Source organism: Cetorhinus maximus, chromosome 13, assembly GCF_964194155.1.
Source record: "Cetorhinus maximus chromosome 13, sCetMax3.hap1.1, whole genome shotgun sequence".
Lineage (NCBI taxonomy): Eukaryota > Metazoa > Chordata > Chondrichthyes > Lamniformes > Cetorhinidae > Cetorhinus > Cetorhinus maximus.
Window position 1 is genome coordinate 108,108,076 of NC_135891.1, and position 24,651 is coordinate 108,132,726.

At 46.1% G+C, this 24,651-nt stretch overlaps 1 protein-coding gene across 4 annotated transcripts in view; it reads left to right on the forward strand.

Moving 5' to 3' along the window:
- The window catches only part of LOC144688928 (interleukin-6 receptor subunit beta-like), a 117,254-nt gene that overhangs the window by 32,940 nt on the left and 59,663 nt on the right, over positions 1 to 24,651 (forward strand). For 3 of the 4 annotated variants that reach the window (XM_078555966.1, XM_078555965.1, XM_078555964.1), the window contains 2 exons: positions 15,671 to 15,759; positions 23,521 to 23,835. In XM_078555966.1, the coding sequence (XP_078412092.1) occupies positions 15,675 to 15,759; positions 23,521 to 23,835 (400 nt within the window). In that variant the 5' untranslated portion in view covers positions 15,671 to 15,674. The remainder of the gene's footprint in view (positions 1 to 15,670; positions 15,760 to 23,520; positions 23,836 to 24,651) is intronic. The other variant, XM_078555967.1, reaches the window with a different exon arrangement.

Below are 24,651 nucleotides of genomic sequence, written 5' to 3' on the forward strand. Positions count from 1 at the left end.
ACTCTTCAACAGAACTAAGTAAAAATAGAAGAGAGGTGAAATATAAGCTGGTTTGGGGCAGAGGGGGGGATGGGGCAGGTAGAGCTGGATAGAGGGCCAGTGATAGGTGGAGATAACCAAAAGATGTCACAGACAAAAGGACAAAGAGGTGTTGAAGATGGTTATATTATCTAAGGAATGTGCTAATTAAGGGTAGAAAGCAGGACAAGCGAGGTACAGATAGTGGGGGTGGGGTGGGGTGAAGGAATCAAAAAAGGCTAAAAGGCAGAGATAAAACAATGGATGGAAATACATTTAAAAATAATGGAAATAGACTTTAAAGAAGGTGCAGAAAAGGTTTATGAGAATGGTTCCAGGGAAGAGGGATTTCAGTTAAGTGGATAGATTGGAGAATCTGGGATTCTTCTCCTTAGAGAGAAGAAGGTTGAGCGGAGATTTGGTAGAGGTGTTCAAAGCCATGAGGAGTCCAGATGGGGCAGAATTTTATGTCCTGCGGGCAGGCGCACGCCCAGCCTGATCTGGCGTAAAATAGCACATGATGACTTCGGGCGAGCGTCCTAACGTCATTGTGCACACAATATTTCGGGCAGCAAGTGCGCACGAGAGTCGGCAGGGCGCCCGCCAACAATTAAGAGGCCTATTAAGGCCATTAAAGTTTCAATGAACATGGATTTTTCGCTGCCCATCTAATGTTGCGGTTGGCGGGGAGGGGGTGGGTAAATGGCCATGCGGCCTTTACATTTTTGAGGAAACCCCATCCAAGGGCGGGCTGAGGTTTCTGATATTAATTTAAAAAAATGTTTGGGCAGAATTTTTATTATCTATATGTTCAGGCAAGTGAGTCCTTTGTAGGGACATTTTTTCATGTTCTTTATTCTTGTATTTAAAATTCTTCAGCCCCTGGAGGCAGCTCTTTTGCCTTCAGGGAGTTTTTATTGTGCGCTCCCCCTGCGCCCGCGCTGATGTCAGCACTCGCCTTCTTCCCGCCCCCCACCCCCCGGCAGTGCTGAGCCTTTCAGCGCGTCTTTCACGAGGGCTGGCCGTTGATTGGCCAGCCAGCCTGAAATCGCGGGTGGCGGCCCGTTTCCCGGCCGCTCTGGGGCCCGCCCACCGCGCCCACCCAACCACCTAAAAATCCTGCCCATGGAGCAGATAGAAAGAAACTGTTCCCATACCCGAAAGGGTCAAGAGCCGGGCAACAATGTTTTAAGATATTGGCAAAAGAACCAACGGCGGCAGAAGGAAAACGTCTTTATGCAGCAAGTGGTTAGGACTTGGAACGCATTGCCTGAGAGTATGGTGGGTTCATATGGGACTTGTGGCTCTTGTGGAATGGCCTCCTGTGTGGAACCATCTTATGATTCTATGGTTGTTGGGGGTGGTGGTGGCGGGGCAGGGCGCTCAATACAGCGTTGACTGAAGCTGAACACGGCCGCCCAGGAGCAATAACACACTGTGGGTGGCTTTCAGCTGAGAGTTGGATTTCCCTCAGTGGGAGGAAGTCTTGCCCTTGAGAGCCACTGGCCAATCAGATTGGCCGGCAATTCTAGAAGTCCTAGCAGCACCAGGACTCAGTATTGGGTGTTGCTGGAACAGCAAGGAAGCCCTGGGAAGAGGAGCAATGGATCCCGGACTAATGTAAGTCCAGAGCTTTTAGGGATGGAAGGAACTGGGGAGCCTTGGAAGTCCGGGGGGGAGGGAATGGAGGGTTGAGATGAGTTGGGGGGGGCAGATAGGGCAGTGGTTTTGATGGCCAGGCAAGGAGGAAGGGTTCAGCATGTCCGTAAACTGAACTTGTTTCTAGCCAATTCCTGTAGCCTGCTGAAGTTATGTTCCTGAAGCAAAATTTCTCTTCAAAAATTGGTACATTTTTTTTAGCAATGATGTTAGAAACTATTACATTTTTCTCCTGCATTAGTTTCTGTTGTTGTAACAGGTACCAATTGCACATAAGAACACAAGAAATAGGGGCAGGAGTGGGCCATTCAGCCCTTCTCCACCATTCAATACTATTTCCCATAGCTTTCTTTTTCAGGACTTTCTCCCAGTACTTCTGCTTGCTGCTACAACTAGCAACAAATGATGAGGGTAGGAATTCTTTGGGAAATTCACATAGCTCTTCACAATTTAGAGGTGGAAGATAAATTTGTGAGGGGACACCAAAGCCATTGGCCCTGATATTAAAAGGGAGGGTGCAGAGAAAACCTCAGCACATTCTGATAATCTGCAGGTCCCCCACCATTCCCTCTGCCTCCCCCTTCCCCACCCCACTGACCACCAGCCAAATTAATAGCCTGGCTGGTGGGCACAAGCAGGAATTTGTGACTCCCAGAATGTTAGTAGGGATGGTGGTCATGATGAAGATGCCTGGGGCTGAGGTAGTGGGTGGTGGGTGAATCTGGCCAGCTGTGACGGGGAGGGGAGGAGATTCTGCCTGCAGTTGTAGGGGTTGGGGGTTGGTTGTCTGGCCACATTTAGAAGCCAAATGGCGGTCATTAGACCAGTAATCTAGAGGCCCCGGCTAATGGTCTGGGGATATGGGTTCAAATCCCACAACGGCAGTTGGTGGAATCTAAATTCAATGGAATTGAAAAGCTAGTCTCATGGTGACCATGGAACCATTGTCAATTTTTAAAATTCATTCATGGGATGTGAGCCTCACTGGCTAGGCCAACATTTATTGCCCATCCCTAATTGCCCTTCTTCAGAGGGCACTTAAGAGCCAACCACTTTGCTGTGGGTCTAGAGTCACATGTAGGCCAGGCCAGGTAAGGATGGCAGATTTCCCTTCCCTAAAGGGCATCAGTGAACCAGATGGGTCTTTACAACAATCAGCAATGGTTTCATGGTCATCATCGGACTTTCAATTCCAATTTTTATTGAATTCAAATTTCACCATCTGCTATGGTGGGATTTGAACCCGGGTGCCCACAGCATTACCCTGGGTCTCTGGAATACTCATCCAGTGACAATACCCACTATAAAAACCCATCTGGTTCACTAATGTCCTGTAGGGAAGGAAATCTTTCGTCTTTACCTGGCCTGGCCTACATGTGACTCCAGAGCCACAGCAAAGGGGTTGACCCTTAACTCTCCTCTGAAATGAGGTGACAAGCCACTCAGTTCAAGGGCAATTAAGGATGGGAGGCAATTGTTGGCCTTGCCTGTGATATCCACATCCCATGGAAGAATAAAAAAAATACATGGTAGTAAGTGGGATAGAGGGGAGTCACTGACTCTCATAATTTTAACTGCTCACCCACCACAAGGCCCTATCATTAGAAATATATTGAATTCCCAATAGCCCCATGCATAAATATACAGCATTGAAGATCAAAATGATTCTTAAGCTTAATCTTTGGTTTCTGCTGAGTTAGTTGATGTCTCTTGAGACAACAGTAGGCTGACAGTTGGTATCTGTGTTTGTGGATCTGATTCTTCCTGTGTTGACAGTGGATCAGAACAGGATTTTTTTTTTATTCATTCACGGGACGTGGGCTTCGCTGGCTGGGCCAGCATTTATTGTCCATCCCTAGTTGCCCTTGAAGGTGGTGGTGAGCTGCCTTCTTGAACTGCTGCAGTCCATGTGGAGTAGGTAGACCCACAGTGCTGTTAGGAAGGATTTTGACCCAGCGACAGTGAAGGAACGGTCAATATATTTCCAAGTCAGGATGGTGAGTGACTTGGAGGGGAACTTCCAGGTGGTGGTGTTCCCATCTACCTGCTCCCCTTGTCCTTCTAGATGGAAGTGGTTGTGGGTTTGGAAGGTGCTGTCGAAGGAGCCTTGGTGAATTCCTGCAGTGCATCTTGTAGATGGTACACACTGCTGATACTGTGCATTGGTGGTGGAGGGAGTGAATGTTTGTGGATTTGGTGTCAATCAGGCCTAGAAATACAAATACAAATTTTGCCAAGAGCCTGGCCCTTGTGGCTTGTTTATATTCATAGAACATAAAAGTCCAATTGGGGACTGTTTTCTCCCAAGTTAAAAAGGCATCTGATAGGCTCAATAGTATTCATGGGCAGAATCGCCCCAGATTTGCACCAAGTGCGGTATTGGGCGGGTAAAATGATGTTTCACCCGTCGGCTGTGATGCCGTGTCATCCCAAACCACTGCATTACTTAAGCATTCCCGGGAAACACGCCGTTTCCATGGCGGGCGGGATCTCATTCGCCCGCCACGCCATCACCTCGCCGCTTCATCATGCTGGGCGCCATATTTAAAATCCAGCCACACGCGCACACTTCTCAGTGATTCCAGCCCGCGACTGCTACAGGGAAGATGCCCACGAAAGGCAAAAAGACGGCAGCCCCCAGGTTTGGCGGCTGTCACAGGAATGCCATTAGGACGCCGTGGAGACCCGCTGCGATGTCCTCTACACCCGCTCTGGCCGCGGGACGGGCAGGGGCATCACCAATCCAGCATGGGAGGCGGTGGTCAGCGCCAATGCCCTGCAAAAGAGGACAGCCACTTAGTGCCGCGACGGGATGAATGGTCTCATCCGTTCTGCCAGGTTAACCCACTCTTCTCATCACTCTCAACGCACACACTCATAAACCCATCACACATCTAATGGGATCTCACATCTCAAGGGACAACATCACTAACTCTCTCACACACACCCTCACATCTCCCTCAGGCTCATATCCTCTGGAGCTCACATCCTCATTCCTGCCCTTGTCTCCGCTCACCACACAAACATTCCAGGCAGTGCCATGCATCCTGCTCACACTCTCTCCACCTGTTCCATGCAGGAGAAGCCTGCTCGCATCAGCAGGGAGAGGCCCCCGACCAGGGGTGAACTGGTCCACATTAGGCCCCTCACTCACTTTGAGAAGCGTGCCATTGTGCTGACTGGTGAGGATGTGGACCCTGCCTGCGGCGACAGTGAGGTCAGTGGCGAACACCCACGTGAGGATCCTGCACCACATCATCCCTCTCTCAATGCAACTGTGAGTGCTCCCTCTCCTGCTTTTGACTCTGCTGCCATGCACTCTAATAATATCTAATAATAAAAACAGAAAATGGTGGAAAAACCCAGCGGGTCTGAGGTCCGCTACGGACTCTAAAAGTTAACTGTTTTTCTCAACACAGATGCTGTCAGACCTGCTGAGTTTTTCCTACATTTTCTGTTTATATTTCAGATTTCCAGCATCCACAGTATTTTGCTTTTCTGCTATTTATCTTTACTTTGGTTCACAGGGAGCTCTGCCCAAGGGACCGACACCCTCAGCCAGCCAGTCCCTCAGCTCCGTCCACGTCCTCATCTGCAGCCAAGAGGACTCCTCCTCCAGGGAACGAGTTGGAAATAAGCAGCCCGGGAGACCATCACCACAGAAGGAGCAGCTGGCGTACGAGCGATTCTGGAGGGAAAAGTGTGTCTGTGTGGCAGGGCCTTTCGGAGCCTCGTGCAAACGCTCTCCCACATGCAAGGATCCTTCACGTTTCACGTTCATCTCAATGTCCCGAGTATTTTGAATGCTGCCTGCTGGGGTTTGCTTTCAGTTGTCCATCTGAGGCTGCCCAGCCACTGATCACATTCCCATGCCGCACGTTATCTTGCCCACCACAACTCTCGATTCACTTTCGATTTGGACAATGTGGTGCTAATTCAGTTTTACTTTCGCTCCCCTTTCCTTTACCATCTCCCAGTCACCCATTTCCTTTCCCCCATCACAGTTGACCCCCACCTCACATTCCACCTCCCCTCTGTTACCTTCCAGCCCCAACCCTTTACCTTCGGGGATGTGCAGGTGAACGTGCATGTTCCCTTTCTTCCCAAAAATCCCACCCTCATCCCCATTCACCTCCCGACCTCCTCCTTCCCACCCCCAGGCTTGGTGTCTGCCTCTGGATCCCCACCAATTAGCCTCGCCGTCCCTTCTATCACTACCGTCGAATCCTCACCCTACAGCCTCACTCTGCCCTCGGTCATTCTCACCCTTCCTCCATACCACGACCACCCTCAGTTCACTCCCCAGGAAGCAGACATGGACCTATCCAACCCTTTCCATGCACATTCACCTGCACATCCTCCCCCTCCGCACCCCTTCCCCACTCCGCAGCTCTTTGTCCCCCTGGACACCCTCCCCTCTCTGCACTCCTTCCTCCCCATGGACACCCTCCCCTCTCTGAACCCCTTCCTCCTGTTGGACACCCTCCCCTCTCCCTTCTCCTTCCTTTGCACCTTCCACCCGTCCCTTACACTTACCTCCCCAGTTGCCGTCTTCTCCCCGTTAGCCCCTACTCCCCCTGTTTGCCCACCCAAGCTCCCCATCAACACCTTCATTCCGCCCCTCCCAACCTCACTCCCACGCCAGTGGGCATGGAAAATCCCGGCCTCTATTTCCTTTAAATCCGCCTTGTACTATTTCAGCATCTATCACCAAAGAAAACCAAATCCCAATCTTGTTCTATGACAAAGTCCTTGTTTAGGATTCAGCATGGTAGTAACACTATAACAGCTCCTTTCTTGAGTCTATGTTTGTGTGGTGTGCCCATTGGAGACTGTAGAAACTCTGGAGAGTATAGACTGTTATCATCGTCTTCATCTATGGAGTCAACTTGATGTATTCCTTTAATTCGCCTGATAAATCTTCTAAAAACCTTTTCATTCAAATCTAAACAACCTCTCCAGCCAGGGTAACTTTGTTGTTGGACACCCCTGTTTTATTACTCCACGAACTCCCCCCACCCGCTCACCTGTGTCACATACTCCAGTCCTCTATGCGTCTCACATGCCTCCGCCAGGCACCGCCCGCCAAATAAACCCTCTGGCAGTCAATCGCCTTATATTGACCAATCAAAACAGTCTGGACAGGCAAGAACTAAGTTTTATCACTATAGATGTGCAGCAGATCTATGGTGCAATTTTCTATACTGAACACTGCGAAGACTTTGGACTGCTTTCCTTCTTTGTGAAAAAAATGTTAAAACTTTCCAGTATTGCCAACAACTTTTTTGTTTCCCACATGCAGCCCTCCCTCCCTTACAAATAAAGAGTACTGGATTACCTTGCGAAGAGTGCAAACAAAGCCTGATTGCCAAATAGTAGGATTGTTATATTTGCTTTTTAATAGGAGTGTTTGTTTATTTCAGGTTTTTGAGCTATAGCAACAGGGGTAGGCCTCTCAGCCCCTTAGGCCTGCCGCCGTTCAGTTAGGTGATGGCTGATCTGTACCTCAATGCCCTTTGCCCATTGTAGCTAGATGTCCCTTGATACCCTTTCCCAACAAAAATCTTTCGGTTTCAGTTTCGAAAGATCCAACTGTCTCAGAATCCACAACCTTCTGGGGTGAGAATTCGAGATTTCTATCACCGCGTATGTCAAAAAATGCTTCCTAATTTCCTTCCTAAATGACCAAGCTCGAGTTTTAAAATAACGGGCTGGATTTTGTGGTCAGTGGTGCAACAATGACACTTGTCGCTGACATTGAATCAAAATACACACCTACTGTTGTAGGATGGCCGAGTTGTGCTATGAAGGATAGAGTTGATCAGCAGACACTTCTTGGGTGGAAACTTAAAGTTTATTTACAATATACTCAGCAGCTACCACACATGTGCTTTGAACTCCAACTCTATCTCTACACTGACTGCTGAGGTAGCCCGTGCTACTCTCTTATTGGTTACTACAGATCATGTGATCTTCCTTAACAAGTATTATTCCTAAAGGTACATTTCACACTAAATAAAACCATAATTACTGCATTCCTCCCCCTGTAACTCGGCTATACATATTATATTTACAAGTACATATTTTTCAAGACAACATAATATTTACACTGGGTAAGGAATTTACAAGTTCAGTCTTCCAGGTGGTTTCCTGACACATGTGGAATGTCGCAGCTCCACAACTTCAGATTCTTTGTCAGGAACCTCCTTTTCCGGAGTTGCCTCGGCTCTTACAGGAACATCAGACATGTCTGTCCTGGGTTGAATATCCTCATCAGGAAATACAGACCCGGCCACGATCACTAGTGGAACCATACCCTGGTGATTTGTCTCTCTCTTCCTTAAATGGTCCACATGTTTATGGATGATCTGGCCTTTCCCCTCCACGTGGTAAGATAAAGGTCCAGTCACTGCATTTATTTCACCCGGTGACCACTTTGGTCATTCCCATTTGGTATACCGGCTCTCCCACGGTAAATTTCCTCTTGCGACTATGCCAGTTGTGTCTAGTTTTCTGGCTTCCCTGAATCCTTTCCACCTTCCTCTCTAAATTTGGCATTATTAAGCTCAATCTTGTCCCGAGACAGTGTTTCAACAATAACTCTGCAGGTGTGACACCTGTTGTTGTCTGAGGGGTAGTCCTGTAATGAAAAAGAAAGCGTGCTAGCTTGGTTACCAAGGAATTGCCAGTTAGCTTTTTCATGCCCGCCTTGAATGTTTAAATCGCCCTTTTGGCCAGACAATTTGAGGAAGGGTGGTACGGTGCAGTTTTTACATGAGTGATACCGTTGAGGCTGATAAACCGTTGAAACTCAGCACTCGTATCAGAAACGACTACTCCTGGTAGTCTGTGAATGGCAAAACTCTGATGTAGTTTACCAATTGTAGCGGCCGACGTCGGTGACTTCACCTTATATACATCCAACCATTTTGAATGGGCATCGACAATGAGTAGAAACATTGTTCTCAGGAAAGGTCCAACATAGTCAATGTGTAACCGCACCCAGGGTCTACCTGGCCACTCCCATGAGTGTAACAGAGCTGTCACTGGCAACTTCTGCAGTTGCTGACATTGCACACAGTGCTTTACTAAACTCTCTATTTCACCATCCATCCCAGGCCACCATAGATAGCTGTGTGCTATGGTCTTCATTCGGGAAATTCCTGGAATGGGCACTGTGTAGTTCAATTAAAAGTGGCTCCCTTTCCTTTGGAGGAACTATCACTCATGCTCCCCACAATAAGATGCCATCCTGGCTGGTTTTTCATGTCTTCTGTTGAAGTATGGTTTCATTTCGTCAAATACGGGCTCCTGTAACCAACCATGTAGCACTTATTCTCATACCTGAGATAGGACAAGGTCCCGACTCTGATCTGTTGAACACATACCGGCGCAGAATCTAAGAAATTTAACTGTAAAACAAGTTTCTGTGGAACTGGGATGTATTCATCATTTTCTTGTAAAGGCAAATGACTAAGGGCATCAGCGTTTGCGATTTGATTGCCAGGCCTATGTACAAAAGTGTATCTGTATGCTGCCAGAATTAAAGCCCATTGTTGTATTCTTGCTGAAGCTATGGGTGGTATAACCTTGTCCTCACTAAACAATCCAAGCAATGGTTTGTGGTCTGAAGCGATTGTAAAATGGTGGCCGTGTACGCACTGGTGAAATTTCTTGACACTAAAGATGATGGACAGGCCTTTTTCTACCTGCGAGTATCCCTTTTCCACTGTGGTGAGCGTTCTTGATATGAAACCTATTGGCCGTTCCGTGCTGTAATCCATCCGATGGGAGAGCACTGCTCCCACTCCATAGGGAGATGCATCACACGTCAGCACCAACTCTTTCCTCTGGTCATAATGCACTAATAGATTGGACAAGTGCAACAATTGTTTCACCTTTATGAAACCTTCTTTCTGGGGCACCTCCCAAGACCAACGTTGGTTCTTTTTGAGTAGAGAATGCAGGGGGGCCAGCACTGTAGACAAATTAGGTAAGAACCGCCCATAATAGTTGATCATTCCTAGGAATGATTTGAGCTCTAAGCGTTCTTTGGTGCAGGTGCCTCTCGTATGGCTCTCACTTTCTCCTCAACCAGGTGGAGGCCCTGTGAATCTACCCGGTGACCCAAATAGATTACCTCCCTCTCTTAGAACGTCCACTTTTTTCTAGCGCAGACTTTAATCTCCGCCTTCTTTTTGACTTCACTGTTGGCCAGACTTCTCTCAGATGCAAGCTCAACTTGTCTGAGCTCAGTAGCTGAAGGTCCCAAAATTTCACTATCTGTCTGCTTCTTGGAAAATTTTGCAACTTTTGCTTCCAAAGCCTCTTTGGTTTCATTTAGCTGATACTTTAGCTCTTCCAGCTCTTCCATCTCTTTTTTGTATTCCTTTGCTGCCTCCTGGAGAATTGAGTATTGTTGTGTCTTCTCTGTCAACTCATACTTCTGTTTATTCAGAGAATTGCTGAATTATTTCTGTTTCACTTTATACTTTTCCAGAGGTACAAACTGACCTGAGGGAATCTTGTAGTGTGTGAAGGTCTTTCAGCAGGTTTTCTTTCTCCCTTCGAAGGTTGTTCACCTCATCTTGAACTCTGTCATCAAGCAGGGTTCCTTTGAGTTTCTTCTGCTGTTCCTCCAGGTTTTGGCTTAGGACAGTCTGCATTTCTTCAGGTTGTTGAGTCCTTACACACTCCTTTTTCAAAATAGGAATGCTTCCAGCTTCCTTTTGGAATCCCAGTGGCCAATCAAGGTTGATTTCCCTTAGCCAATTTCGCCCTAGAAAGCTTTGTCCTCTGCCTCTCAATACAAGCGCTGGTAGCTTAGCTGATTGGCTTTCATAATGGACAGTTACTCTGCCTTTTACTTGAATGTCTTCACCTGTATATGTGTTTAGCTTGGCAGCTGTTTCTTCTCAACTTAATTGATGTTCACCATTATTCAGATATCTAAAGGTATGTTCCCCAATTACTGTAGTGGAAACTCCCGTGTCCACTTCCATTCTAACAGGTTTGTCATTCACTTTCACTGTGACAAATATTGGATCTGTCTTTCCAACATTAAGATTAAACGAATGAATGTCTGAATTTGTTGTTTCGGGCTCTTCTACATTGTAGATTTCATTGGGCTTCTTCTTTTGTTTACAAGCCTGCTCGAATCTTTCCTTGCACGACCTCATTATATGTCCATTTCTGTGACAACGGTAGCATTCAATTTTTTAAAACTGCCAATCGCGAACAGACTGATTGTTTGCAACTGTATCAAAATTATTCTTCGATTTCGCTGCTAAGCTACTTTTCGGCTAGTGGGGGCTATTTCCCGCTCTTCGGCAGAGTCTCGCTTTTTTGCACCTCTTTTGGCTGAGGTTTCCCACCCGATGTGGAGGACGGCACTCTTTTGCGCACCCTGTATTGCTTTTGAATCTCTTACTGCGCTTTCCATGGCCAGCGTTATCTCTACGCTTTCTTGAAATCCTGATTCACTTCGGACAATAATCTTTAATGAATAGTGTCCTCTTTCACACCACACACTGAACGATCTCTGAGCATGTCGTTTAGAGTCATACCGAGCTCACAATGCTCCGTTAGCTGCTTCAAATTTGCGACGGAGCATGCAATTGCCTAACCCCGGGCTCTATTTCGCAAATTACACCTGAACCTCTGCATCATGACTAAGGGCTCTTCACGAGGTCTACCAATTCATCAAAATTCTTCGAAGATGGGGTTCTTCGCCGCTTAACAGCGGTGTTAATAAGGTAAATTACTTTTTTAATGGCCTTAACAGGCCATTGACAGTTCAGCAGGCGTGCAGCCGCCTCCAGCTGCGCGTCCGCCAAACGAAGGATCTAAATGACACACGATGACGCCAGGACGCATGCCCGAGGTCAACTCGCGTCATTTTTGCATGTCGGCAGGTTGGGCCCGTCCCTGCACGCCAACGGCAATATTCTGGCCCATGTTGACCTTTTAACAAGATTTATCTGATTTGTTTAAAACAGGATTTATTTCAAAACAGCAAGTCTATTTTTTTTTAAAGTGATTTACATTAAAACAATGAAAATCTAATAAATCTTGTTTAAAAAATAATTTGCAGTAAAGCAATGGAAACCTGATTTGAAAATGGTTAACGTTAAAGCAATGAAAATGTGTGATAAATCTTTTTACAGCATTTTTCCAGGACTGGTCTAACTAATGATTGCGATTCTAATACTGTCACCCATTTATAGTTGAACTATGTGCAGTGGTCAATAGGTCCTGAAAATTTTGTACAACCTATCTGCTCTGCGGCAGCTAGTGCTTAAAAACAGGGGCATGGCTTCCTTATCTCCTACTTAAAATTATTCTTCAATTTAGGTGCTGTCATTTTTCTTTTTTCTTCGGCTAGCGGGGCTCTTTCCCACTTCTCGGCGGAGTCTCGCTTTGTTGTGCCTCTTTCGGCTGAGGTTTCCCGCTCGATGTGAAGGACAGCGCCATTCCACGCAGCCTGCGTTGCTTTTGAACGCTGTCCAACATGAGGCCTTGGGAACCCGCTGCACTACACTGTTCTCACCCGGCCTGAGCTGGAAGGTCAGAGGGAAAAGGAGTGGCTTCATTTTAACGTCAGTAACTAGGAGCGGAGTGGCAATCTGACTCTGCCACCCTGTGGAGGTTATGGTCCGATGTATCTCTCACAGTTTACTTTCACAATCAGTTTTCCTTTCACCAGAAGAAACTGAAGTGGATCCAATGCATGAGTTGCAAAGTGTCTGGCATCTTAACTCTACTGGCATTTTAATCCGGGCTTTGTACGTTTTCTGAAGTCCCCTCTACCGTTTGATGTGCTTTTGGTTTTATTAAGACCAGCTGCAAGTTGAATTAATTGAATAGCATTAAATACCACCAAAGTGCTGAGGCAGGTGTTTTTTGTCTGCTAATAATAGACCCAAAGCTAAAGTTCAAAAATCTGAACGGGTGACTCCTGTGATGGCTCAGTGAATTTATCCAGTAAATAGCGGAAATCCAACAGGCCAGTGTGCGGAAGAGTCAGTGCCGTAGTATGCGGATGTCAGGTGAGCACAATCACTGAGGTTTCCCCATGAATAACGGTCTCTTAGGCAAGGTACAGCAGGAGAATGGTGCCTCAGAACTGAGGGAATGCTGCACTGCTGGAGATGCGGAGATGCCATCCCTTGGATGAGGCAAAACCAAGTCTTGTAAGCCCTCTTAGCTGGATTTAAAGGATGCTATGCTACTGTAGAAGAGTAGAGGAGTTCTCACCAGCGTCCTGGCCAATTGTTATCCTTCAATCAACACCTAGGGCAGGATTTTCGGGTGGTCGGGTGAGGGGGCATGTGGGCCTGGGAGCGGCTGGGAAACGGCCTGCTAGCTCGCGATCGGCCCCCCCGACCACAATTTCATGCTGGCTGGCTAATTAACAGGCCAGCCAGTACACAAGGCGCGCTGAGAAGCTCAGTGCTACCGGGGTGGGGGCGGGAGGAGGGCGAGCGTAAATGTCTGCACCTGCGGGGGGTGGGGAGCGGGCACTGAAAGCTCCCTGAAGGCAGGGAGCTGCCTCAGGAAGCTAAAGAATTTTAACATCAAAAGTAAAGATTTTGAAGATCAGAAAAAAATGTGCCCTCATCGGCCTCACTCACAGGAACAGAAACGTAATCAAAATTATGTCAAAACGTTCTGATTTTTTAAAAACAGTGTGGAAACCTCATCCCGCCCGTGGATGAGGTTTCCTCAAAAATGCAAAGGCCGCCTGGCCAATTCGCCCGCCCAACCATAAGGTTGTACGGGCAGTGAAAATAACAGTTAATTCATACTTTAATGGCCTTAATAGGCCCCTTAATTGTCAATGGGCGCACTGCCAACTCTCTCGCGCGCCCGCTGACCGAAATATTACGCAAGTGCGCAATGACTTCAGGATGCTCGCCCAACATCATTGCGTGCTATCTCATATTTGAATGTGTCGAGTGCACACCCACAGGCCGAGCACAAAATCCTGCCCCTAAAATCATTTTCTAGTCATCATCACATTGCTGTCTGTGGGAGCTTGCTGTGCATAAATTGGGTGCTATGTTTCCTACATTACGACAGTGACCACACTTCATAAAGTGCTTCATTGGCTATAAAGCACTTTGGGGCATTATAAGATCAAATAAAGTGCTGAAAGAATAAAAATCGTTCTTTCTTCGTACTCTAGCAAAGAAAAGAGACAAAAAGATTTGCTGCCATATATTTACAAAAAACCTGAACAGAAACTAGGATTCAACTGCACAATATATAATTTTGCCAAAATCTTATATATGGGAGCAGTGTGTTTATTAGAACAGTATCTCCCGTCTTTCAGATAAGAAATTAATTCAAGACCTCTGGTGATGTGTTTATAGGCGTGTTTGCCTTTTGTCAACTGGATGTGGTGAACCAATTGGTCCTAGAGCAAGATAAAATGAGAGTAAGCCTAGTACATCGAAGAGTATGCAAAGTGGCACAGGAGAGGCAAAGCAAGAGATGCAGAAGTATGAGGCTGTCAAAGTGGAGCAGTGGGTTTTGTAAGTAATTGCTATGAAGGGATCTGGGCACCTATATTGCAAGATTGCTCAGTTGGAGCCTCCTTCACCAAAGCTGTTTTAATGAGTGTGTACTCTTCCCTATAGCTTGGGCACTGTCCTGCAACTCTTTGGCTATGTAGGGCCCTTGAGTGTTCAGGTGCCGATGCAATAAAGATATTTAAGGCTCATGAGGAGCATAAATACCAGCATGGATCTGTTGGGCTGAATGATGGGCTATTTCTGTGCTGTAAGTACTTTGGAATACATGCAGTGAAGTTATTGGAGAATAAGGTGGAAGAGCCAAGAACTGTTTGCCTCTCGCCTGTTAAGCATCCAGTCCGCAGCTGAAGAGTGCGGGTTAAACTGTCCCTTTGCAGGCTGCACAGAAGTCTCCAAGCAGTTTAACTGCTGAGACCTGTATTACATGGGTTTTGCCCCAATGGGAGTGGAAATGAACAGATTCAGGAAACGTACATCTTCCTCAAAGGCATTTGACGGATGCAGTCGTTTTGAGGTCAGTGGGTTCACGGACCAAATGATCAAATCTGACTGTCAACATGTCTTGAGGTTGTTCATAATGTGTATTTATGGAAGCAAATTTCATGCGATGGGTCTCCCAAACCTCCACTGTAACTTCAGCAGGAAAATGACAGAAAAGGCTACGGCAAGGTAAACTAGCAAATGACTTGGGTTAATAGGATTTGTGAGGGGTTGGGGAGGTGGTGACGTTGTGGTATTGCCACTGGACTAGTATTTCATGAGACCCAGGATAATGCTCTGGGAATCCAGGTTCAAATCCCACCATGGCAGATGGTGAAATTTGAATTTAGTAAAAGTCCGATGATGACCAGGAAACCATTGCTGATTGTTGTAAAAACCCATCTGGTTTGCTAATGTCCTTTAGCAAAGGAAATCTGCTGTCCTTGCCTGGTCTGACCTACGTGTGACTCCAGACCCACAGCAATGTGGTTGACTCTTAAATGCCCCCTGAACGAGGGCAATTAGGGATGGGCAATAAATGCTGGCCTAGCCAGTGGCACCCACATCTCATGAACAAATACATATAAAAAAGTTTCTGTTTTCAAAAAATGTCCTTGGTTCCTATACTGACTTCTTAGGAGCTGTGGTTAACCTGTAACTACTAAATATTTTCATGGTAACTTAAATTTGGTCTGCCCTAACACTGAAGCACATGGAAATTGTACTCTTTCAATTGAACATGAAAGCAAGTTCTCAAACGTTTTGTTCTGCAAAAAATGTTGATCTTTGATTAATTGCTTCACAGAAACGTTTTGCATATTATTTGAATTAACATGTTATTATTCTTGTTATTTTTAGATCGACGAGAACAATAATAAGCATGGCAGCAAAAATGTTAATCTTTGATTAATTGTTTCACAGAAACATTTTGCATATTATCTGAATTAACATGTTATTATTCTTGATGTTATTTTTAGATTGATGAGAACAATAATGAGCATGGCAGCTAACGTGCGCTTCTCTAAGCTGGTGGTCTGTTTTCTGCTGGTCCCCTTCATTGGTGCAGGTAAGACGTAGAGTTTATGGGTATTCAGCAATCGTATAAAATTTAGGAAGTAGAATGAGATATAATCTGTTAACAAGTTGCTATTTTGCGACACATTAGAAATCACTGATTCCTGGGATGGCAGGATTGTCGTATGAGGAGAGATTGTGCCGACTAGGCCTGTATTTACTGGAGTTTAGAAGAATGAGAGGGGATCTCATTGAAACGTATAAAATTCTGACAGGGCTGGACAGACTGGATGATATTTCCCCTGGCTGGGGGGGTCTAGAACAAGGGGTCACAATCTCAGGATACAGGGTAGGCCCTTTAGGACTGAGACGAGGAGAAACTCCTTCACTCAGAGGGTGGTGAAGCTGTGGAATTCTCTACCACAGAGGGCTGTGGAGGCCAAGTCAGTGAACATATTTAAGAAGGAAGTAGATCGATTTCTAAACTCTAGAGGCGTCCAGTGGGTATGGGGAGAGAGCAGGAATATGTTATTGAGATAGAGGATCAACCATGACCATATTGAATGGTGGAGCAGGCTCGAAGGGCCGAATAATCTACTCCTGCTTCTATGTTCTAAGATTACTGTGGCAGCAACAGCACCTGATCTTGACATTTTTGAACAACTTTCATCTATTACCATTATCATCAAAAAACATCCAAAGTGCTTCACAGACTAAAATGGATGCCAGGCCAAAGAAAGAGATATTTGGGGCCAGGTTTTCATAGAGTTGGGAAGACTCTGTGGGCCTTTAAAAATGGCAGGAGGAGCCCATATGCAGAAGTCCCGTCCCCATTTCTGACAGATCTCATTTTTGGCGGTAGGGGAAAGTGGGGGAGGAGTGTGATTCACACAGGCGGGAATACCAAACTCTGCAGTGCATTTTGAATTTAGAGCTGAGTTCAAACGGACCCCATTTTGGCTTTTGCAAGGGCCTCAACTCACAGTATGGCAGTCACAAATTTATGGAGCAGACATAAACACTCTTGAAGGGAGGATAAAGTCTGTTTAAATGTCATGTTCTAAAGTTTTTTCAATCCCTGGCTCCTTAAGCGGTAAAAAAAAAAAGGCCGAAGCTGTCAGTTAACGTTAAGAGAAAACCTCTGCTAGACTGCTTTCAGTGACAGGCCAGCTGGTGTAGCATCTGTTTGAGCAGTTTCAATAGAGTTCTTTGCTGACATTTCCCGAAGGACTATTCATTATGACTGCTTGGCTGAATTTCTGAAGCTACAATTATCTCAGCAGGAGGTTATGAGTTGACAATATGATTGAAGCTTAAAGAGGCTGTTAAAGGATTATGGGTATGAACAAAAGTTTGTTATTGTAAGAAATTAATCACTTGTGAAGATTTAAAAGCTTTGATATTTTGATGAATGGGAGTTTTTTTTTCATTTTCAAGTCTGTATAGTGAAAACTGTATTAGATTTTTAGAAGTTTATGTTATTTCATCTCCACGTGGCTCCTGAGGTCTGCTCTGGTTGAGTGACTAGGGAGTTGGCATGGAGAGTATAAGGGGGTCATGGGGTTAGGTGGGGGACATGAATTAGAATGGAGGGTTTGAGGGGTCATGGGGATTGGTGAGGGGGAGTGAGGGGTGAGGGCTGGAGGTCCTAAATCTTCTAAAACAATTGGGACAAAGTCCCAGAGAACCAAGACAAGCCTTCTAGCCAGCGCACTTCAGCATTCACCTGCCCTTATGGCCGCCTATTCTCTACATCAATAAATCTCTGCTTTTGGAGTCAGCAGACCCGACCCTTCATCTGCCCCAACAGAGCTAAAGATCCTATGATTTGGGGTACTTTTTACCGAGGCAGGTCTGCCAAGTCAGGAAATTTCACATCTCAAGCTACCTGCCTCCTTAACCAAAATCCAGCCCTAGGTCACCAAAAATCTGGCCAAAGAAATCAGTTTTAAGGAGAGTCTTCGAGGAGAAGTGATGGAGCAACAGAAAGGTTTAGTGATAGAATTTCTGAGTATGGTTAACCAAACAATGGTGCTAGATGCAAGAGTTAGAGAATTGGAAAGATTTGGTGTGGGGGAGAGGTCATAAATGGATTTAAATACAGACAGTAGCAGTTCAAACGAGTGGCTCATCACCACCTTCCCAAGGGCAATTAAGAATGGGCAATAAGCTCTGGCCTTGCTACCGACGCCCACATCCCCTGAATGAAAAATTAAAAGGTGACAGCCAAGGAAAAGCAAACAGACATTGTGAAATCCAGTCGAAGATCACTTAAAACCTGTGCGCATGCCGAACTTTTCCCAGTTCTGATGCGAGGTCATCTGTTAGGGCAGATGAAGGATGGGGCCAGGTCTGCCGACTGAAATGTCACAGATGCTGCCTAACTTGCTGAGTATTTTCTGTTTTTATTCTTGAATTGTATGTGGCTGGTAGTGTTGGCTTGTGAAAAGAAGATAGGAGATTGAATCTGGCCTGTGCTTTACAATTGCAATACTGTCATTGCTGCTCAGGCACACAGTGATCTAAACCAGGGGATGGCAACCTATGGCACGTGTGCCAAAGGTGGCACGTGAGATGGTTTTGAGTGGTACTCACACTGCCAGCCCAATGAATGGCACAAAAAGCTCTAAAGAACAAAATATTTTGTCATTTACTTATACCATGAAGGGATGTTACATTGATACAAGAATTTAGATTTTAAATAGTAAATGCTTGCGTTTTATTCCTTACTGGGATATTTTAAAATCCCGATTTCCTGCTTACATCAGTTTTATGTAATGCGGAAGAGTGCAGTGTGTTTGGCGTTGTGAGTGCCGTCTGTCGTGATTTTTTTTCATTGTAAATTGAGCGGCACATTTGACAACATGTCAGATCCTAAAAAAGCGTCTGTTCGTTTCAGCCTTCTTGGGCAGATGAATCAAAAGGACCGTGCTGTCTGTGCTTTCTGCTATGAACGTGTTTGTCGCACATCAAGTGTTCAGTGACGTTTTCAAAAGAAGCATTAGAAAAGCTTAGATAAAAGCAAAATACTGCGGATGCTGGAAATCTGAAACAAAAACAGAAAATGCTGGAAAAACTCAGCAGGTCTGACAGCATCTGTGGAGAGAGAAACAGAGTTAACGTTTCGAGTCCGTATGATTGGCTCTGAAGAAGTCATACAGACTCGAAACATTAACTCTGTTTTTCTCTCCACAGGTGCTGTTAGACCTGCTGAATTTTTCCAGCATTTTCTGTTTTTTGCCTTAGAAAACCTTCTTTGACGAAGCGGACAAGGTTGAATCGATCAAAAAAAGGCAGTAGCAGAAACTGAGAAGCAAAGCAGCATTTTTAAATGCTTAAGCATAAATAAAAATCAAGCCACAGAAGGAAGCTACAACATTGCACAGTGCATTGCAAAAAAAAAGAAAGTTGTTTACAGAAGAAGCTTTCCTCAGCAGTTTGAAGGTTGTGTTCAACGATTTGCCAAATAAAGACGTGATCGTATCTAGAATAAAAAGACTGCCTGTCTCTGACAGAGCCATTGAGAGACGCGCAAGTGAAATGGCAGAAAGCATTAATGAAAAGCAGGTGACTGCATTGAAAGACACAGCGGTGGTTATCGTTGCACTCAAAGAGAGCGTGGATATAAACGATGTTCCACTTTGGCAGTTATTGCAAGATATTCTGCTCCTGAGAAATCTGAGAGGAACTTTGTTGTTTTATTTTAGTGCATATGAAATAATATTCTTCCAAAAATGATTCACATTAGATACAAGAAATGACTTTGATTTATACAACTCTTGTCACACCCTCAGGTCATTCCAAAGCATTTCAAGACCAGCCATTTTGGGGTGAAGTAATCATCATTTGCTTGCTGGCTGATTTTGCATCATGCTAAGACTCCCAGTGAAACAGAATGTGTTCATTGCCAACTGCTTCCTCACATATGCAGATAACTCACCCATACATTCCTCTGGGTTTGAGTGTGAATCAAGAACCATTAACAACCGGGCAGGAGATGAAATATAAACATGCATATGGTCCCATGATGGTTTAGATCAGGGGTCAGCGCCTTTCAGAAGTGGCGTGCTAGGTCTTAATTTATTCAATCTAATTTAAGGCAGGAAACAGCCCTGCATGACACGACAAGGGGGGGAAGATATAGTGGAAACTTCTGTGAACCATTTTGAAGAACGAGGTGTTGATGTCAGAAAAAATATTTTGTGAGGCAACAGATGATGCTGCTGCCACGGTTGGAAAACAAAAGGGATTTGTAAAGCTACTACAGACCAAAATTGGCCACCCGACAGTCAAATTTCACTGTATCATCAATCTAGAAAGCCCGTGTGCTAAAATTTCTAATTCAGATGAATCCAGTGTTGCGAATTGTGAATTTCCTTGTTGCTCAATCTGCTTTGGCTCACAGACAGCTTCGAGCACCACCAGAAGAGATGGACAGTACTTACAATGACATTCCGCTCCACAGCAACGTTCGGTGGCTTAAGTTGTGGCAAGGTTTCGGTGCGCTTTGTAAACTGTTTTGATGAGAACCTAATAAACATTGGGCAGAATTTTTCATTCGGGCGGGTGGGCTCAGCGGGAGCAGGCAGGGGCGGTTGTGGAGCCAATCGCTGCCCACGATCAGCTCCGTGCCGCCATTTTACGCGGGCAGGCCAATGAAGGCGTGAGCGGTAGCGCTCAGTGCTACCTGTGCGGGCGGGGGGGAGGATGGAGAGTCAGGGCCAGCGCTCTGTGCTCCAATCTCCCTGAGGCATGGAGCTGTCTCAGGGAGATTGAAGGGCTTCTGAAAATATTAAATAAGTAACAGGTTTAAAAATTTATTTAAACGTGTCCCCTCGTGACTGTTTCACATGAGATGGGACATGTTTTTATATGTTTGAAAACATTTTTATTTCTTTAATAAAAGCTTTAGGAAACTTCATCCCGCTCGTGGATGAGGTTTCTTAAAAAACGCAAAGGTCGCTTGGCCTTTTCACCTGCCCAACAACCTTACGGATGGACGGGCAGTGTTTACAATGACCTTAATCACTTCCTTAATGGCCTTAATAGGCCATTTACACATCGGCGGGAACGCAGCCAACTCCGGCACGTACCCGCTGAATGAAACCTCGCTACTCAGTGCGATGACGTTGGGTCGCACACCCGACGTCATCACACGTCATTTTATATGTCAGCGTGTCGGGCCCGTCCCCGCACGCCAACTGAAAAATCCTACGCGTTAAAATGTATTACTGACAAACCTTAAATTAGAGTGAATACATGAAGACCTGGCACACCACTTCTGAAAGGCGCTGACCCCTGATCTAAACCATCATGGGACCATATGCATGTTTATATTTCATCTCCTGCCTGGTTGTTAATGTTTCTTGATTCACACTCAAACCCAGAGGAATGAGTTGTCTGTATATGTGAGGAAGCAGTTGGCAATGAACACATTCTGTTTCAATGAAAGTCTTAGCATGACGCAAAATCAGTCAGCAAGCAAATGATGATTACTTCGCCCCAAAATGGTTGGTCTTGAAATGCTTTGGAATGACCTGAGGGTGTGACAAGTGTTATATAAATCAAAGTCATTCCTTGAATCTAACTTGAATAATTTTTGGAAGAATATTATTTCATATACGCTAAAATAAAACAGCCTAATTCTTCACAATTTCTGTCAACAACTGCATGATGAGGGGTGAACTAGATGTCGCAGAGGGTTTTGGTGAGTGGGGAGGAGGGAATCAGCCAATCTTGAGGGTCTGATCATGTGGTGGTAAGCCTGTTGGTTCTGGAGGCAATTCTCTTGCTCCTCCTGAGCCACAAGCAGTGTAATGAAGACACTTACCTTCTGAATCTGACCTTTCCTCCCTCCTTTTAAGCCGTCAGACTTTCCAATGCCCGGGTAAGAAACCCTAGCCTCCATGTGTTAAAATAAAAATCCTTCAGAGATTTTAGTGACTGAGCAACCTCCTGAGATCAAATTGCTCATCTGTCCCCCACCCCACCTCGGTTACGGCCATAGCCTGGATTTTTCAAGTGGTGGATTGTCGCTTCCCACCATCCAAAGAGTCTGTGGTTGGGGGTATCATCTCCACCGATCCTGAGTGCCCTGCAGACAATTTACGCTCACATGAGCATGAATTGGCTGCAGGTGGGACTTCCGCCCCTCACTCGGGAGGAAGGCCCGCCTTAGAGAGCTGCCGGCCAATCAGATTGGTCCCTGTAGTGACAAGAGCTGCATTGGAACAACATGCCTGAGCCTAAGTCCTGGGACTGGAGGACAAGGTCAGTTTATGGGGTTCCAAGGTGGGGGGTGGAAGGGATAAGATAGGGAAGGCGGGGGGTGGGGGTGGCACAAAGAGGGCGATCAGGTGTCGGGGGAAGGCGTGGGGGTGCGGGAGGAGTTCCAGCAGCCACTGGTCCTTAAGTGTTGTGGGGGCGGTGCTACCCATGGTCAGAAGGGGGCTTCTGATAGAGGCACCCGCTCCCCCCACTTCCATTCATTTTTGGGCTTCCTCCAGGTGAATCCGCACCAGTTTAAAAATTGATGCTAGGTGGGAAATGGCCCGTAAGTGGCCAATAATTGCCATTTAAAGGCCTCAATTGGGGCAAGGGTGGGCTTCTCATCCGGGGCCTTGCCCACCCCAGTGTAAAATCGCTGCAAGGTCAGAGCAGGCGGAAAGCCGGAGGGAATCTCGTTAATTCAAATTCACACTCCCCCCCCCGCCCCCCGCCCCCACCCCCGGCAACCTTAAAAACCCACCAGCGGGGGAGCATGAAATTCTGGCCTATAGGCTTGGGGTCAGGTTTGTGAACTGAACCTTTTTACCTTCCTACCCACCACCATCCCACCCATTCTTGGAAGTTAAAATGTCCATTTCTGCAAAGAGTTTTATTATGATCCAACTGTGCTAAAGAAGGAACTTGCAGTTATAAACACCTTTTCATACCGCATAACATTCCACCAGACTTGACGGACGATAGTCACTTTGAAATGCACACACTGTTGCTGTGTGGGTGAAGGCTGCCGCCATTTTTCTCCCCCAGGGCGAGTTTGGAGTCTGGAGGGGTATTTAATCAGGCGGGAGGGTGCCAGTTGGGTGGAAAGGTTCAGGGATGGCCTAGTTAAGGGCCTCATAATACTATCGGCAGGTGGCGCAGTCGCCATGTGAGAAGCCCAAAAAGCAAAGCAAATCCTGTCAAGCTCGCTTGCAGGCTCCAGAGTGGGGTCTTTCATTCAAAAGCACTCTACAGTGCCTGATCCACTCCCCCTGTCCTTTTTTTGGGACCACCTGCCCCCCCACCCCCCACCAACCCCCACCCCTGAGCCAACAACCCCATCCCGCCCTCACTCACCTATGGTCTGGGTCCCTCGCTGGTCCCGGGCCTCTGGTGGGTACACTGCTGGTAAGTATCACTGCTCCCTGGTGTTGCTGACAGAGGCTGTCAGCCCTCTGGGGGTGGGGATAGTTGGGAGGGGGAGGGGCCAGAAATCTGCACCCAGGGTCCTTGATCCTGGGAAAGGCCCGCCACTGGCCACTTAAGTGCCTGACTGGTAGTTACTAGGGTGGGCCTTCCCCAAAGAAGGCGGGCAACACAGGGCTTTCACCTTCAAACCAGTGGGCAACACCCCCATCGCCTGGATTAAATTGGGGCTGAATGTCTCACAACTGCATGAGGGGAATAACCAATTATTCTATTTGAACAAGTCTTCTATGACAAACTTGTCATCCGTAAAGTTCATAATGTTTTAATTCTGCTTTCGGTTTACAGAACTGTGTGGACTGATCGGTAGGGATCACTAACAGTATGATGTTTTGATCTTCAGGCGCAACCAGTCTGCTCTGGGAAAACTGCAGCCACATGACATTGGATTCACCTGTCCTTCACCTCGGTAATCCTTTGTCAGCTACTTGCCGGTTGAAAAGTGAAGACTGCGCTTTTGATTATAGAATTACTGCCACCAACATAGTCTGGCGAATGAATGAGGAAGAAGTTTCAAGAAGCCATTACAGAGCATTAAATGACAGAGTGTCATCGGTGACCATACCTGGTTTCAATCGATTGAAAGGGAACCTGACTTGTTACATCTGGTACAATGAGTCACTGCAGCTACTTCAGTGGGCTGAGGTCAAAGCTGGATGTAAGTTCAGAAAAGGAGTGTGTGGGATTGCAGTTAATGAAAATTCAAAATACATTTCTGTGCTAAATGGTGTTCAGTTGGATTTCAGTTTAATTGACATGTACCAGTTCTTAGAATTGAGTCACCTCATCAACATTTTTTATATTTTCACAAAACATTTGTTTTCACTCAGAGCCTTAAAAAAAATTAGCAAGCATTTACATGTTCCAGTTTAATGTTAGCTCAGTCGGCTGGATGGCTAGAACGTGGTTCAGGGTAACGCCAACAGCATGGGTTTGATTTCCGTTCCGGCTGGGGTAGGCTTGGGACCTGCCTCCTCACCTTGTCCCTAAGAGTGGAAGGCAATGGTAAACCACCACTGGCAAAAACTGCCAAGGAGACCCCTCAGGATGTAACACCAGCAGACAATAAACCAAGGACCCGCTTTTGGGCACAGCACACATGAATGAATGTGAAAGAATATTGGGGGCATTCTTCAACTGACTGTTTCTTGTCTGAGTAATGGGCACCAGACAGTTGAAAGTTTGAAGGGGAAGATGTTGGGCATCTTGACTGTTTGCATGATGTCTAAGGCCTGTTTGGCGTATTTTTCAAGCGGCCCTGCAAGTGAACAAACAACAGGCCTTGCAGTTATGGACATAAGGCTGCTTAAGTATGCAAATCGGGGCACTACACCAGCATCTTTGATTGGGTACTCTGCTGACAGCATCTAAAAATCAAAATACCTCCCCTGCTGACGATCTTGAAGATGACTAAGGTTGTGGTCCTTGGCAGTGTTTCTACATTATTCTATTCGAGCGGTAATGAGTAAAATGC